The 16,406-nt window shown below is 37.1% G+C and overlaps 3 protein-coding genes and 1 long non-coding RNA gene across 5 annotated transcripts in view; all 4 read right to left on the reverse strand.

Moving 5' to 3' along the window:
* Positions 1–4,426, reverse strand: part of LOC112180459 (26S proteasome non-ATPase regulatory subunit 6 homolog) — a 31,364-nt gene extending 26,938 nt beyond the window's left edge. Inside the window, exon 1 of the mRNA XM_024319025.2 lies at positions 4,406–4,426. The gene's annotated coding sequence lies outside the window, so the exon portion shown is untranslated. The remainder of the gene's footprint in view (positions 1–4,405) is intronic.
* A 1,752-nt stretch (positions 4,427–6,178) lies between these two features.
* On the reverse strand, positions 6,179–8,567 carry LOC112178700. Its single transcript, XR_005803639.1, has 3 exons — positions 8,472–8,567; positions 6,291–7,290; positions 6,179–6,193 (listed from the first exon to the last, which is right to left on the reverse strand). It is a non-coding gene; the product is annotated as an uncharacterized LOC112178700 (long non-coding RNA).
* A 471-nt stretch (positions 8,568–9,038) lies between these two features.
* LOC112178699 (cysteine--tRNA ligase 2, cytoplasmic) lies at positions 9,039–14,715 on the reverse strand. Of its 2 annotated transcripts, XM_040511715.1 has the most exons (11): positions 14,566–14,715; positions 14,439–14,486; positions 13,577–13,729; positions 13,207–13,353; positions 12,878–13,117; positions 12,660–12,785; positions 11,804–12,019; positions 11,597–11,698; positions 10,502–11,497; positions 10,278–10,424; positions 9,039–9,605 (listed from the first exon to the last, which is right to left on the reverse strand). In XM_040511715.1, the coding sequence occupies exons 1-9, from the start codon at positions 14,662–14,664 to the stop codon at positions 11,078–11,080; spliced, it is 1,551 nt and encodes a 516-aa protein (XP_040367649.1). In that variant the 5' UTR covers positions 14,665–14,715; the 3' UTR covers positions 9,039–9,605; positions 10,278–10,424; positions 10,502–11,077. The 2 variants fall into 2 exon arrangements, with proteins under 2 accessions (XP_040367649.1, XP_040367650.1); XM_040511716.1 differs by lacking the exon at positions 14,566–14,715 and having other exon boundaries at positions 13,577–13,780.
* Positions 9,300–10,954, reverse strand: LOC112177371. The gene is made up of 3 exons (XM_024315665.1): positions 10,502–10,954; positions 10,278–10,424; positions 9,300–9,605 (listed from the first exon to the last, which is right to left on the reverse strand). Exons 1-3 carry the CDS (start codon positions 10,952–10,954, stop codon positions 9,300–9,302), a joined length of 906 nt encoding a protein of 301 aa, XP_024171433.1.
* Positions 14,716–16,406: the final 1,691 nt, after the last annotated feature.

The raw sequence follows: 16,406 nt of genomic DNA on the forward strand, positions 1-16,406 counted from the left end.
TTACAATTTAAATACATTTTCTTTCCATTTTTGTGAATCCAATTTAATTTTTGACTTTTCAAATTAACTTGTTAATGTAAGGTAACTAATCTTCCATTAATTTTATTAAATTTATTTATTAAAAAATTTAAATATTACTTCAATTTACCAGATTTAATGGATTATAATTACGATATTAATATATATATATATATATACACACACCACATTAATTCTCCATCCAAAATATATAATTTTTTTGGACAAATTATATATATATATATATATACACACCCATACTTTTTTTGAATATGTATAATGAAAAAAAAAATCCATAATAATGAAAAAGAAAGAAAGGAAAAAAAACCAAACAATATTTTTTTTAGAAGAAAGTCAAAATACTCTAGAGCCGTTATATATTCAACAACATATATATATATATATATTTTGACGAATGATAGATAAATATATATATATATATATTCACAAAAATATATAAATATAAAATTTTTTTAGACGAATTATATATATAATAAAAAAAGAAAAAGAAAAAAAAATAATGTATATTTTCTAGAAGAAAGCTAAAGTAATTTAGAGCCATTAGATTTTGAAATGATAAGATAGTCTTTTTATTCAAGAATGACATAACATGATTTGACAAATTAGTGAGGTGTATAGGTGACATGGCTTGACACCTAGAATTGAGGCCACAAATCTTAGGCCTCATTGAGGCCCTATATCATTGCCCAACACTAAAATTGCTATACATGATTTCAGAAAAACTCGGTTCCTTAAATTTATCTGAACTTCTTATTGAAGACCAAGTTTCCACTTAGAATGAAGAACTACATTCTACCTAATTTTTGGAACTTTTTTTTTTTTTGAATCAACCTAAATGGGCAAAAATATATTCATCTCAAGCCAAAGTGTCTGTAACATGTCATTCCGCTGTCATCTTAAGTAGTGATAGACAAGAAGGTGTGGTAATACCTACGGTGGTATATAGACAATAAGTCCACTCATTAGACATCAAATTACATAGAAAAATAGCGTGAATCCTTATTTGATACTACTCTAGAGCGCTAAATTAAGACACCAAGATTGCACAAATGCTTAGTTCCCTAAAACAAGTAGGGAAATTTATTGAAAATAGAAATAACGAAAACTTAGTTAAATAGCAGCCCAAGGCCCAAAAGATAATTAAACCCTAGGCCCAAAACAATTGACCTAGCCAAGTTTCCTTCACTGCTGCAGATAAGTCCCAAATGGACACAACTTGCTGCCGCAAGCACACGACCGCAAGAGCATAGTGATCGGTTGCACCATCGCCCATGAACCCAAGGACTAGCTGCACCGCGGCCACGAAACCATACTGAAGCCCCGCCTCCAAGAAGAAATCAGAGCTCCCGCGCCATTATCGCAAACTGGAAAGGAGATGGATTCTGATCTAGTCCCACCTCGCACCAAACTCATCTCCTAGAACCGGTGTCCATGGATGCCTTACCTCCGAGCCCGATCCTAAAAAACCACGCTGATCAAAATCTGTCAAAACCTCAGGCCAAACCACCTCCTAGATGATCAGTGGGTATTCGTTTCCCGTCCGGCAGCATCATAATGACGGCAAGACGCCATCGCAGATGCCATCGGACGAGGAATAAAAGCGATGAAAGGTATTCGCAGCGCCTCCCCTAGCTGGTTAGACAAAGATAAAACCCCTGAGAGAAACCTATAAATGACTTGGCCTGGACCCTGGACAGCTGTTTTTTTTTATAACAATTGAATGTCATATTTTCTCTCACATGATCAAAATAAACAAGCCTTCTTAAAATCAATCATTAAAGACTAATTTCGCAAAAAATCACTATGAACTACAAATTACTGATACAAAGATAACCCTGACACCAGAAACATGGAACAGTATTGCAAGGGTCTTTTCTGTCTTTCAAAATCTCAAATCCAAAAACTGTTTTCAAATGCAAACCAAATGATCTTAGTATCAATTAAGTTGAAAAGTTTAAACTCGGCCTCCATATCAAAAAGATGCTAAATCACTTCTCTCATAATAGTTTCCCCCATCCCTGCCTGGCGGCAAACAAACTCTAGCGATTTTGGCGTACTTCTTCTAAGGGCCATCGCGTGCCGCCTTCCTTCTTGTTCCTTACTAATAAATTCATCGGGTTTCCTTCCTCTTCGGAGCTCACACCATGGCAACACAGTAACGATGACCACCTTTTGCAGCATATACAGCAATATTTTCCAATATATATGCGACTATCAATAGCTGCTAGGCAATCATTAAATCCAACTACCTCAGCTAACTTCAAGTTGTTATGCGGGTGGCTCTCAGCTTTCAACAACTTTACCTCCGACCCCAGAATGTCCCCCTAAAAAAACACAAAAACAAAAAATATTAGTACAGTTTTGACATATATAACAGGATATCATTAGTATCTTTTGCAACCAAGTTACCAATTTTAGACCTCTACTTGATCTGTCTATTTATCCCTTCTTCTACTTGCTGCACTCTTTGACAACTTAACAGAAACTTTGTCGGGTGATAGTGAGAAAAAGATAATACACCTAGCTAACTGGAACCTTCTGTGTGGGCCTAAAGAGCTTGGTGTCTAAGTATTAAAAGATATCAGCAAAATGATGGTGGTTTCTGGAGAGTCGATTCTTAATTATAATTATATGAGCCCTGGTAGCTCTAGTACTCTGAAAAGCTTAGAGCATTTTTACCAGACTTTCTATTTTGGCTCCTTAGTTATTTTAGAGAGCATGTTTAGCTTTTTATCTATTTTAGCAGCTGCACCAGACTCTAAGTGGCTCTCTGTAATAACTTTTAGTTATCTTGTTCATAAATATAAAGAGCGGATGAGGCTCTCTACAATTTAAAACATTCATTTTAAGTTATTTTATATAACCTATAAATACATCTAAACTATTTAATCTTTATTTAAAAATTAACAAATTACATATAAGTTATTGACAAAAGATGACTTAACAAATACATCATTTGAAGATTGAATTAAACATATAAGGACTAAATTTTACAAATAAGGACAATCTGCTCTCCACTTGCCACATGTCATGAGTTAATTTTTTTTTTTTTTTTACCCTTAATTACTTCTTTTGACTTCTAATCCCTTTATGTTACTTTTTTTTCTTCTGAGAATAATCTTTTTATGTTACTTTGTTGCCATGTGTCAATAAGACATTTACAATTATAACCTTCATGCATGGATAGCTAAATCTTAATTATTTTCTTTAATCCAAACTCTTTTTTGTTCAAATCTTGTTGCTTGTACTCTTGTTCTGCTAGTACAAACGTCATCGCTTAATCCTGCTACTGCACTCGTCGAATCCTGCCACTGCACTCATGCTCATTTAGTTCTGCTACTGCCCTCGTACTCGTGTTCTGCTACTGCACTCATCATCGACTAATACTGCTACTACACTCGTCCAATCCTGCTACTGCACTCATGCTAGTCCAGTTATGCTACTGCCCTCGTACTCATGTTCTGCTACTGCACTCATCATCGCCTAATCCTACTACTGCACTCATCCAATCCTGCTACTGCACTCATACTGGTCTAGTTTTGCTACTGCACTTGTATTCATGTTACTTTACTTGTCATCGCCTAATCCTGCTACTGACCAATCCTGCTATATGATTCCCTCTATCACTACCACAATTTTCCTCATTAAAATAGAGAAACAGATGCTTGAAAGATATGAATCACTAGCAGACATATGGATCCCATCATCATCACTCTTTCCACCGTCTCTCCCAACCAACCTCTTTCATTTGCATTTGCTGCCTTCATTTTCAGACTTTTAGTCTTGTTTCCTACAGGATTTCAACATATTTCCAGAAACTTGAAGATCACAAAATGATTGGATAGCAAATTTGATTTACCTCTCAGAAAAGTTTGATAGCAAATTGAGCAACAACCCCAATCTTCTTCTCTTCTTTTGTGAATACCCACAAACCATCTTGCCAAAATTGGCACGAAATTAAATTAAAAATTGGATCTTGATTTTCTCAGCTCCTGAACCTTAGATTCATCCCAAAACAAATAGCTTGCCTGCAAATCAAATCAAATCCAACTAAGAATTCAACCAACACCTTGGCAATCCAACTAAAATGAATTATTAAGCAATTAACACATGCCAACCCAAGAGCAGTGGAGATTGGTCTCATCGAAGCTGGTGATGACCTCCTCGACGAAGTACCTCGTCGAACTGAAGTGACCTCTCTCCTAGAGCAGCAACGATGACTTAAAGCTGTCGACGAGGCCTGGACCTTTCTCATTTGCCCTCGTCGGAGTCCATCGTGGCTCTCTCTCTCTCTCTCTCTCTCTCTCTCTCTCTCTCTCTCTCTCTCTCTCTCTCTCTCTCTCTCTCTCTCTCTCTCTCTCTCTCTCTCTCTCTCTCTCTCTCTCTCTGCGGGGAGTGCACACACCTTTAAAAAATGAAAACAGCAGCGGTTCCGTCCATTTTGCAAAGGTGAGTCGGGTCGGAGTAGGATCAGGATGCGAACGGGTAAAACGGTGGAGAGAAAAAAGAGAGATTTTGGTCAGTGGCATACGCGTAAATATTTCATTAAACTAAGCATTTTGGTCATTTTTCATTAAAATTAAGTGTCAAAGTTGCATCATTAGGCTTTTGGGCCTGAGCTCATGTCCTTATTTGTATAAATCTTTTTGAAAGTGAGTTTTCTGTGTTTACATATTTGGTCATGTGCTACTATGTAATTTTCTATTAAAAAATAATATAAATTCAAAACTAGCTAAAATAGATAGCACTGATGCAGACGTAATTCTAAAGTGGCTAGCTAAAATAACTTTTTAGCTACTTTAACTAAAATTTGACTCAAAAATGGTTAGCATTGCTAAAGATGCTCTTAGTGGGATTACCACCCAGAGGAAGCCCCAAGTAAAGGCCAAAACTCTGCAGCCAAGCTGTACGTTTTAGCTATTTTTGTGTTCTACCTACCAAAGAGCATTTAGCCGATTCATTTTCAAACCTGAAAGCAAGCAGAAGCTATCAATGATCATATCTAGGTGGCCTTAGACCTGATTAAGTATAAGTGATGCATGATGGTAAATTTTAGTAACGCATAAGAGAGGAGATGACTCTAAAGCATACAGTTCCATTAACAACTCTCACACACGATAACTGAATGTTGCTCAAACAGCAGAAAACTGAAATTCGATACCACTGTAACTAAATGAATGGAGATCAGAATTATATGTATGCAGAGAATGCCTATAAGGCTATAACCCACAAAAACAAATAAAAATGAAGCAAGTAGTGTTGCAGATATATACTACATGTGGAACTCAAAATTGATATTCAGACTATTAAATGCTGCGCCACCTAAATTAAATCCAAATTCTCGTCTTAATGGCTTTGAAACCATTTCTTTTCACGTTATTTAGCATAAGTATTTAGCATAAGATTGCTATGGCAACATGGAATGCTAAAACATTTTTGTGTTTACTTTGAAGATCATGTGTTCTATGCAAATGCAATATTTTCCTCAACTAGTCTAACAAAAATTAAAGACTAGGTTTAAAAAAATTTCCAAAATTGTACTAAATCCGTAGTAACATATGCAGAGGCTGTCACAGTATTATGAAACAGATACTATAGAAGACAGCATACCTTAATCAATAACTTTTGCAAACGAGGAGATGCATCCAAAAAATACGCCAACTGCAACAGAACACATGCATCATCGGCTTCGATTCGCAACTCCAAGTACTCAAGCTCTGCTAACTGAGGAATAGGAAAGACAACATTCTCTTCTAAATGTCAAACAAGGAGTCAGCAATTTTATATTGAATCAACTTACTTGATAAATAGAAGGCTAATCCACCATAATTACATATACTAACCAGAAAATTAAGTGTGTTAGCTAGCGTAAGAGTTCTTAGCTGACAGAGACAGCAAGCAAGCTGCTTTAACGCAAGTTTAAGGAATTCCAGGTCATCCTCGCCAAGGGACACTTTCACTAGATTTCGAACTCTATTCAGGTCCAGGCATATAGGTGTTCCCTCATACCGAAAGAAAGCAAGCTGAGGTAGATCACAGATCTCAACAATCTCGAGGTTCCAGCAATCTCTGACCACTAAGGACTTCAAACGTACTGAAGAACCGACCATTCTGATTTACAAAGGGAATTGAGAGCAACTTCAACAGACTTCACCTAAAATGTGCATACTTTGTTCATTGATTGACCTCAAAAGCTATCTCAATTTTAAAATCTTGCTAAACTGGAATATTTAAATTTGTGAAACACCAACCTAATTCAATCCATGGCCGCCTATTTAGCTTTCATCAGAATCAACATCAACCACTGAAACGCCGCGGAGCTCAGTTATAGTCTGCATCTTCCTGTTTTCCGGAGAAGTCGTCCATTATTCATTCCAAAGTATCAAAACTGGCATGACATCTAAGGAGCTTTCGACAACATCTGAGAACACAATCATGAAGCTTCTTAGCCATTTGAGGGAGTCCTTCCATGTCCACTCAAATGGGGAATTAAGAGCATTTCTTTACGTACTCGTATGCAAATAATTGAACATCTACGTGAATTCAATAAGACAGGTCAATATTTTGGACGGTAACGAAGCTAAACGTGGAAACTCTGAAGGGGCCAAGTGAAGTCAGAAATAAACAAGGAAACGCTAATAAAAACAGTACCCAAAATTAAATATTGGTAATAGTGATATTGCAGCTCCACTCTAACATGTCAATAAATACCAGTTTTTTTTTTTGTTCGGTTCAAGAAGCAAAGAAAACTTACAACCGAAAGCCCCTCGGGACCCCTAAACAGAACTGATCTAAATTACAAGCAGAACTAGCAGAAAGCGGGAGTCACTCCTTAAGCAGAACTGCATTAAGTTAATATGCTGTTAAAACTAGCTAACATCTATAAACAGGAGTTTAATTCAAAACCAATGCTTCATCTTCAGCTTTCAAAAGGATTGGCTATTGGAACTCCTTCAGTATATGCTATTCTACGAATCCTTTCGCCATCCGGAGAATAGGGCCATGCAACCACTTCGATAGTTCCCATCCATCCCTCATTGCGAAGTTTCTTAACTGCCATGACATCTACTGGAGCTTTAACCTTTATAACATCTAGCGCCATGAGGTGCTGTTTGTGAGTCTCTTCGGCAACTTGGGATGCATGAAGATCTTCATCAGTATTGTCACTAAGATGATGTCTTCGAACAGTTGAGAACGCAATCATGAAGCTTCTCAGCCGTTCAAGTGAGTCCATCTCCATAGTTAAAGACTCTGCACTCCACACAAATCTCTATTAAGGCAAACAAATACCATGTACTATTACAGCTCTTTGCTCGGTAAAAGCAAGAATAACTAAAGTGCAGTACACAGAACAACACCCACAATAAAGATCAAATTAATAGTTGGCTGGAAATAAATGTATTACACAATGAATCCAACAATAATGCTATAACAATGCCAAAGAAGTACTAATGGCAACAGTTCTCCTATTCTTCGTGTTGTCTAATGATAATATAAAAACAATCACAACTTCAAACAAAAGTCTCTTACACTTGAACCATGTATGAAAAAAATTCTACAAAGTCATATGCGACTAAATTTGACAACCAAACGAGTAAGTGATTCCTACTTTTACAAAGAGAACACGTGTACGCATCATCTTGACAATATGAGCTTAATTAGCTAGAAGGATTAAGGGTTCTAAATCCCAATTGAATGCCCATAGACTTTGAAAATACAAAACAATCCTGTAAACTCTTAAATGAACACAGCCCCCCAAAAATTCCTTGACAAGGGTCGTTTTTAACCCCAGACAAACTAGCGCAGAGTACTGTAGGCCCCTTATATAAGCACCACTCACCACTAGACAGTCCACCGTTTGCACCAAGAAATAAAGAAGCAAAAACTATTATAGCTAATTGCTCCATAGATACAAAAAAAAAAAAATCGGTAATTCTAGAATGCACAGTATAAGTACTGATGAGCCCGTACAAAACACGATCTAGTAACACTAACAAGGAAAAGGGATGCTATTATAAAACAACAAACTATTGCAAACACGTGGGCATGATTTATATATAAGTTTTTCAAATATCATTCAAATTACTAAACAATTAGAGATAACAGCATACATCATATAGCGAACTTTCTTCCCCTAAAGAAAAAATGCGGGTTAGGGTTAGGGTTAGGGTCAGGGCTCAACAATAAATCATTCAAATTAAACTAATTTCATGAAATCAGGAACTCCATATATTAGATCATCAAATTCTCAACAGCTATTTCATGAAATCAGGAACTCCATATATTAGATCATCAAATTCTCAACAGCCATAGCAATTTCAATTCACATGTATATAATGAAAGCACCAAATCTTACGGTCAATAATGATCGCAGATATACAGATTAAAGTTCTGAAAACAAAAGAAGAGAAGAAAGTACAAAGTAGGGGTACCTCTCTTTGAGGGCAACAGCACAATCTGAAAACTCGGCTTTGCGAATCGACTGGAGCCCCTGGAGCAACTAGGTCCTTTTATACCACAATTGTCTATTTTTAGTTTTGGGCTTTAAATAAAATGGGCCGGTATGTCCCGAAAGTGAAGCATTTAAGGGTCAACCCTTAAGTACTGTTATTTACTTCAAAAGCCCAATTCGTATATGCCTAATGTCTTTCGTATTCGGGGCCCCAAAAAAAAAAAAAAACATTTTCTTGGCTCACATTTTATTCATTTCTTTTCACGTAACACTAAAATTGCTATACATGATTTCAGAAAAAACTCCGTTCCTCAAATTTATCTAAACTTCTGATTCAGGACCAAATTTCTAATTAGAATGAAGAATTATATTGTACCTAATTTTTGGACATAAAGTTGGCTTTCATTTTTTCATGAAGTTGATTGAAGAATCAAGCGTCATATTTTCCATCACATGATCAAAAAACTTCTCAAAAATAAATAAATAAATAAATAATCCTCTTATAATAGATCATTAAAGATTAATTTATCAAAATAGAAAAACATCGTAAACGGAAATTATTTACTCACTCATTTTATACCCAAAACGCTGAATGCCTTGTTGTACATTTGTCTGGCCCAGTGGCCCATCAACATCCCGATTAACTATGCGTTAACCACCATCAGAGAGCAACTGTAGTAAACTACAAATTTACCGAAACATGGAACTAATTTGCAAGGTCCTTTACATTTGTTTTTCAAGTGGTTTCAACATCTCAAATCCAAATACCGTCTCCACTCTCCAATACCAAACAGATTACTGGTATCTATCAATCACTAGAAGAGTTTCCACCGTCCATGCCTGGCAGCATACTTCTAAGCGACATTGCGTGCTGCCTCCCTTTTCGTTCCTTCTCAATTAACTCATCAGGCTTCCTTCCTCTACGATGCTCACACCATGGGACAACAGGATCGATCACCAGACTTTCTAGCCCAGCAGCATTGTCCACTATGAATGTGACAATATCAGTCGCTGCTGGGCAATCAAAGAATCCAATAACCTCAACCACCTTTAAGTTTTTGTGCGGATGGCTCTCGGCTTTCCACAAATTTATCCCCGACCCTAGAAAGTCAAACTAAAATACAAAAACAAAACATATTATTATTACAGTTTTGACATGTATAACAGAAGGAATATAGTAATATTAAATACTATATTATTTTTTGCAACCAAGTTGCCAATTTTCAGAGCACACAGGTCAATCAACAACTCTGACTCCAAAGCATACAGTTCAATCAACAACTCTCACACACGATAGCTGAATGTTGCTCAAACTGCAGAAAACTGAAACTCGATACCACTGTATATGTAACTAGATGAATGCAGATCAAAATGATATGTATGCAGAGAATGCCTATAACCTACAAAAACAAACAAAAATGAACCGTTGCAGAGGATATATACATGTGGACCTCAATTAATATTCAAACTATTAAATGCTGCACCACCTAAATTAAATCCAAATTCCCGTCTTATTGGCTTTGAAACCACTTCTTTCCACGCTATTCAGTTTAAGACCGCTCAGCATAAGATTGCTATGGCAACATGGAATGTTAAAACATTATGTGTTTACTTTGAAGATCATGTGTTCCGTGCAAATGCAGCATATATGCAAATTTGCCTCAACAAGTCTAACAAATATTAAAGACTAGGTGCAAAGAAATTTCCAAAATTTTACTAAATTTGTATTAACATATGCAGAAGCTGTTCACAGCAGTTATGAAATAGAGACTAAAAGACGGCATACCTTTAAAACTAACTTCTGCAAGCGAGGAGATGCATCCAAAAAACATGCCAATTGCAACAGCACACATGCATCATCTGGTGAGATTCGCAACTCCAAGCACACAAGCTCTGGTAACTGAGGAATAGGAAAGACAACAATCTCTTGTGTCTGAAAATGTCAAACAATGAGTCAGCAATTAAATATTGAACCAGCCAACATGATAAAATAGAAGGCTATACACTAACCAGAAAACCAAGTGTGTTATCCAGAGTAAGAGTTCTTAGCTGACAGAGACAGCAAGCAAGCTGCTTGAAGGCTACTTTTAAGAATTCCAGGTCATCCTCGCCAAGGGACACTTTCACTAGATTTGGAACTGAGTTCAGGTCCAGGCTTATAGGTCTTCCCTCAAACTCAAAGAAAGCAAGCTGAGGTAAATCACAGATCTCAATAATCTCAAGATTCCAACAATATCTGACCACTAAGGACTTCAAACGTACAGAAGAACCAAACATTCTGATGCGATTTAAACCAGATGCACCAGTCACTGATAGTTGTTCAAGTCCTCGAAAATGAGATATATGCTGAAAAACCTCTCCATTCAGATCAACATTTTCAAGCACCAACACTTGGAGGGACTCGCCCGTAATCCGCTTAGTAAAGGAATAGTTATTACGAGAAGGATCAAAAGGGCTGACCATTTCCAAGATCAACGCTTTAACATCGCGTTCGAGAGCAAACTCTACCCAATCATCAATTTCGCTTGTATAGCTGCTGTCCAAATCGAAGAAGATATGGAACTTATCAAGCTTCGTCCCTCTGTACTACTTTAGAACATCTCTGACCCAGCCAACATACTTTTCCCTCTCTCTAATCTTCAGTCCAATGTCAAGGTTGGCAGAGGGGCCTGTGTGGTTAACAAAAGTCAGATTTGTAGAATAGGTCCACAAATTTTCCCATGCTTTGCAGGTGAAACTGATTAATGCCGCATCCTTGACTGAGAGGAGTGACAGAATATCAACAAGTATCCACTCTGGTATATCAGAAAGGTTCGACGGTACTATTTCCTTTCCGACATTAGATGTGCAGCTCAAATCCAGCTTTCCTCCTTTCCTCACATCCACAGAAGAAGTACAGTTTGTATTACACTCTTCCAGGTCTGCTCTATCTAATTTCCTGCTTACAGCACCACCTTTTGAAAGCTGTTCTCTCTTCAGTGTCGTATCTTTTAGTTGCTGCAAAACCTGTCCAACAACGTAGCAGTTCACTTTTCAGTTGTTGAAGATTTCAATGAAAGAGTATTCATCTTCAAATTCATAGGAAAACAACACATGAAATATTACCTGAGAGTATGGAAGGGAGGGCAGCAAACAGAGAATGTCCAGGACTGCTTTAACTTCTTTCACTGTTTCAAGTAAACAATGAAATGATGCTGGCTGCTGCTCCTGTTTATTTCGGAGAAAATAGGAAATAAAATTATCTTCTGTTATTAAACACCCATACAAACTCGGAGGGTACGCAAAACACTAAAACTGGAACCCAATGATTACCTTGAGCACATTTAAGGTTTTCTTTAGAAGATCAAGAGCACCTTGAAAAGCATCATTCATTATGTGGGATATGTCCAAATCATCAGTCATTTGAGTCTCAAACTGCTTCTTTAGCTCAATGCTGTCGTTTTGGGCTGTAGTAATTGTAACTGCTGTACTGCTTTCCTCTGCTCCTCCGGTCAGAGAAGATAAAGCATCTTCACAGTCTTGCAGAGTCTAACAATCACAAAGCAGCATGTCATGAAGTACTAGATATGTATAACTTCTATTTCCTTTTAGGTGGTCTTTCTCACTGTTTTAGGGAAACTTGGGGAGTCGTTTAGTGCATAGTTTAAAATGCTATCTACCTAGATCAACTCAGGTAAACAATGCAAAACAAATATACACAAAAAGGGAACTCCCATCGTAATCATTGTTTTATACAATGGCGACATTAACCAACAAAGCTATGTTCACAGATAAGTTGTTTGCTTCTACTACCTAGTGATTATCCTCAAGTCCAACAGACTCCATACAGAATATAAAGACCAATCTACATTAGAAAGTTCGTGTTTATATCCACCGTCATTTCAGATTACGTTTGGCCAGATAGTCGGACCAAAAGAAAATAGACATTAGCCTAAATAGAAATATTTTAGCAATAACCAACGGCATAATGGTATAACAGTTACCACGGGAAACTGCCAGTACTATCAACCAAGAAAAGGAAGATGAAGAAGCTTGGTGCAACATCTATTACAAATCACATAGAATATCTTTATAGGAAAAATCAATGGAAAAGACTTATTCTGGAAAAGGAAAGTTGAATAAACTGCTACAAAACTAGCAGGTGCCCCTGATTACTAAGGCCTCGTACCTCATATATGGAATACATGGCAGTTGATGCGCTTTCCAGATGAGAGACAGTAAACTTGATAGAAGACGTGAAGCGTGCACTTAACAGGAAGTATCTTACTGCCAGGGGATGATAGTATTGAGTAATCTACAGGAAAATAGATTTTGTAATTCAAATTATCATACAAGATACAAGCTCTAAGAAGCATTCAAACAAAGACAAGGGATTTCCATAATTACCCAACGAGTTGTGAGAGTTGATTCTGACATTCTCTTGTTATCAATAGTGACAAGCCCATTCTGGTCAGCACTACTCGGAGCAGAAATTTCAGTTTGATTTGGACAAATCAAGTCACTGCTGCCAGCATGGATATCAAACTCGAATGGCAGATGAGGAGTCATTGCACTGCATGCAATTGGCCACCCTGGTCTCCCAGGTCCCCAAGGGCCGTACCAATTTGGCTCACCAGCCTTCGCAGACTGAAAACATTATGAAAGGTCAGAAGTTTTACAACAATATTAATTAACAGATAAAGTAAGCATGAGGTGACTTGTGTAGGTTGTCAGACCTTCCACAACAGAAAATCTGCTGGATGGTGCTTTATTAGCTTGAGAGAAATTTGTGCACCATCTGTAGCATATTCCAACTTTTGATCAGCATAGACGGCAAAGAACGCATCTCCATCAGCCAGGTAGCCATAGCCCTTGTTGATGATCTACACCAAACAATTAGGAGTAATTATAGACTAAAAAGACACAATAGAGAGAACCGTCGCCAAAAAAAAAAATCAGGGAGAACTTGTACAGGTCTTAATTGAATTGTAATTTTCTATATTGACTCATCTCCACAGAGTTTTCAATTTCAGGGAACAGAAACCCACAAATGAGTGACTTGAAAAACATGTACAGAAATAAGCGAAAAAAGAGCAAGCAGAGAACCTGTTCTATCCCCTGTATTATCTGTTCCAGATAATCAGAAACACGGGGCCGAGAGGTGGGAAGGAAGCTTTGGATATCATTAATGATTTTGTGGCAGCGATGAGTAGTTGAACTTGACGAATCTTCTTCAAGCATATTTTCTTGACTAATAATCTGAAATGTCCACACATAAGGAAGCGCGATAGAAGGTCAAGTACCCAAGTACTGAAGAGAAAAAGAACAAGAGAATTGAGGCAACGTTTTCTTGAGTAATAATCTGAAATGTCCACACATAAGGAAGCACGATAGAAGGTTCAAGTACCCAAGTATTGAAGAGAAAAAGAACAAGAGACTGGAGACAAACGGTAATCAATATCAGTGCGTTCATAAATAAGAACATTCAACCGATAAGAACAACTTCCAGTTATGAAACATACTCTTCTGTTAGATTTTATACTCCAAAAATTAATTATAAGTCCATCAGAGAGCATGACATATATTTTTGTATTCCGAGACTAAAATCAATACAAATAAACCTGAACTTATTAGATTCAACAATCAAAGCAAGAAGTTGAGCAATGCACCTACACAAAAACAATAGCCAACCGCCACAAATCTAATCGAACAGCAATCCTAAGGGACAATCCCCAAAACTGTAATCAAGCGCAAATCCTAACAGAAAATCTACTTACTAAAATCAAACGCAAATCCTAAGAGCAATTGTTAGGAGCCACAAATCCTAGCAGAAAATCCACAGACTAGAATCAAACGCAAATCCTAAGAGACAATCGCCAGCAACTAAATGCTACAATCAAACACAAACACTAACACCGACAAACCCTAAGACGGATAATAGAGAGTAGGGAATCAAGAAAGCACTTACTTCGCCGGAGCCGAAGTGACCACCTTGTCCTCCGCCTGCTTCGTTGAGCTGGTCGAAGCAAACACAAACCTTGAGATCGAAAAAGCTTGAGAGGGGTAATAGAGAAGGCGATCAAGAAAGCACTTACTTCGCCTGAGACGAAGTGATCGCCTTTTCCACCGCCTCCTTCGTTGAGCTCGTCGATGGATCCTTGGGCTTCGTTTTCGTTGAGCTGATGCAGGTCCATGGTTTCGGAGCAGAGTAGACGAGTGTGGAGTAGCAGACGCAACAAAATCACAATGAGGTGGTTTGTTTCTATTTTCCAATGCGCTTTGCTTTATATAAGAAATCCAAGAAACCGGGCTTTTTTTATTTATGAGATTCAAGAAATCGGACCGGACTGGACCGGTTTGATAATTCTCTCTTACTTTTGGTTGACTTGTCGAGTGGGGATTGGTCGGCACATTCTACACATGCAGGCCTCGTTACAAAACCTCTTTATTCTTTAGTTTTCCTCTCTCTTAAAAATAAATACTATTTCATTTCCAAAAAAAGTTTGATCAGTAAGATTCTTTATCATTTTTGCTCGATCTCCAACAGTTTTACTCATATAAATAGACATTTTAATGGACAATGAGAGATAAATGTATCTCAATTACATGTATTACATTTAAAAGTTAAAATTATAATAATTTATTTTCAGTCATCAGATTCACTAGTCTCTCATAATTTCTTAATAATGATTTTGTTCTTTTTAGTTGCATTGAAAGACTTTGTCGAAGAAAAAAAAAATATTTATATATTCAAACTCCTAAACAACTAAAACCAAAAGTCAGATAAGCTAGCTTGCTTTTCAAGTAATCTACTTTTATTCAATTCCGTCTCATATCACTTACAAGTGCGAGCCTGTAGTACAGTTTCGCCGGTGAAGTACTCTACTGCAATAAACCCAAAGAAAAAGTTCGACAAAATGGTAGTAATTTTGAGAAACATTACTAGACGGCATCAGTTAAATTTAATGTCCTGCTCAAACCAGGAATTAGATCCAAACGGAAGCAAATTCTGCATGTTTTACCCTATTAAATTACAATCACCGAGAAATTAGATAAACGAAAATTGTGGCATGTGAAACTTCTTGTTAGGCTGCACTGGTTTCTCAGTTAATACTAATGGGGACATGAATGTTAAGATCATTTCATATCAATTATAAGCAAGGTTTACTTCATAAAAGCCCCAGTACTTATCATCACTGCCATTGTCCTCTTTCCTCTTGGCATGGGTTCAGTGTCCTTGTTCTCGGGTTTTAGCTGTTTGAACTGCTTTCGATATCTTGATTGCGGATCGGAGACCTGACATAGAGCATAATGAATAATGATCATCGTCGGAGATCACAACTATCAGATTCCCTCAGAACACCAAACAATTAAGCAAGCAAAAATTTCGCATTTGGAGCAAAGCCGGAAAGCCACATTATAGCATGTTATTCAATAACTAGAACAAACAAATATACCTTCTAAAAGAATCCTCAAAGAGAAATCTCGATCCCACAAAAGAACCAGAGCAATGAAGAGAAATCTTCAAAATGTAATATGGAGAATAAGTATAGAAGTGGCTATTCTGTTACTAGCTAGATTCATATGGATAACATACGTACGCTGATATGCAGAAATCCAACTCTTAAGATAAGCAAGCTGATTTCATCAAATGCGATAACACTCTTCTAAGTAAATTAGGGAAAAACTCACAAACAGTACTTGAATTTCAAGCCACTAAGGGCACGTTTACTTACTTGGAATGGAATGGAATGATTACGGAGTAAAAACACCCTCGTGTTTACTAACACATAAATGAATCGGAATGATTCCAAGTAAAAGAATTCCTGTGTTTACTAACATATGAAGGAATCGGAATTGGTGTAGGTCCCACCTATTTATCAGGAAACGATTCCGGAATACTCAGGAATTCGATTACGAAGGGGAGAGATGGGTT

Source organism: Rosa chinensis, chromosome 7 (genome assembly GCF_002994745.2).
Source record: "Rosa chinensis cultivar Old Blush chromosome 7, RchiOBHm-V2, whole genome shotgun sequence".
Taxonomy (NCBI): Eukaryota; Viridiplantae; Streptophyta; class Magnoliopsida; order Rosales; family Rosaceae; genus Rosa; species Rosa chinensis.

Excerpts from the sequence above, each read along its gene's own strand:
- LOC112177371 (XM_024315665.1), bottom strand. The coding sequence starts at position 10,954 with ATGGTCAGCCCTTTTGATCCTTCTCGTAATAACTATTCCTTTACTAAG. Across the intron at positions 10,425-10,501 it reads ATAACACACTTGGTTTTCTG|ACACAAGAGATTGTTGTCTT; the intron begins GTTAGTGTATAG and ends TGACATTTTCAG. Across the intron at positions 9,606-10,277 it reads TGCAGAAGTTAGTTTTAAAG|TTTGACTTTCTAGGGTCGGG; the intron begins GTATGCCGTCTT and ends TTTGTATTTTAG.
- LOC112178699 (XM_040511715.1), bottom strand. The coding sequence starts at position 14,664 with ATGGACCTGCATCAGCTCAACGAAAACGAAGCCCAAGGATCCATCGAC. Across the intron at positions 13,354-13,576 it reads TAATACAGGGGATAGAACAG|ATCATCAACAAGGGCTATGG; the intron begins GTTCTCTGCTTG and ends TGTTTGGTGTAG. Across the intron at positions 11,699-11,803 it reads AAACCTTAAATGTGCTCAAG|GAGCAGCAGCCAGCATCATT; the intron begins GTAATCATTGGG and ends CGAAATAAACAG.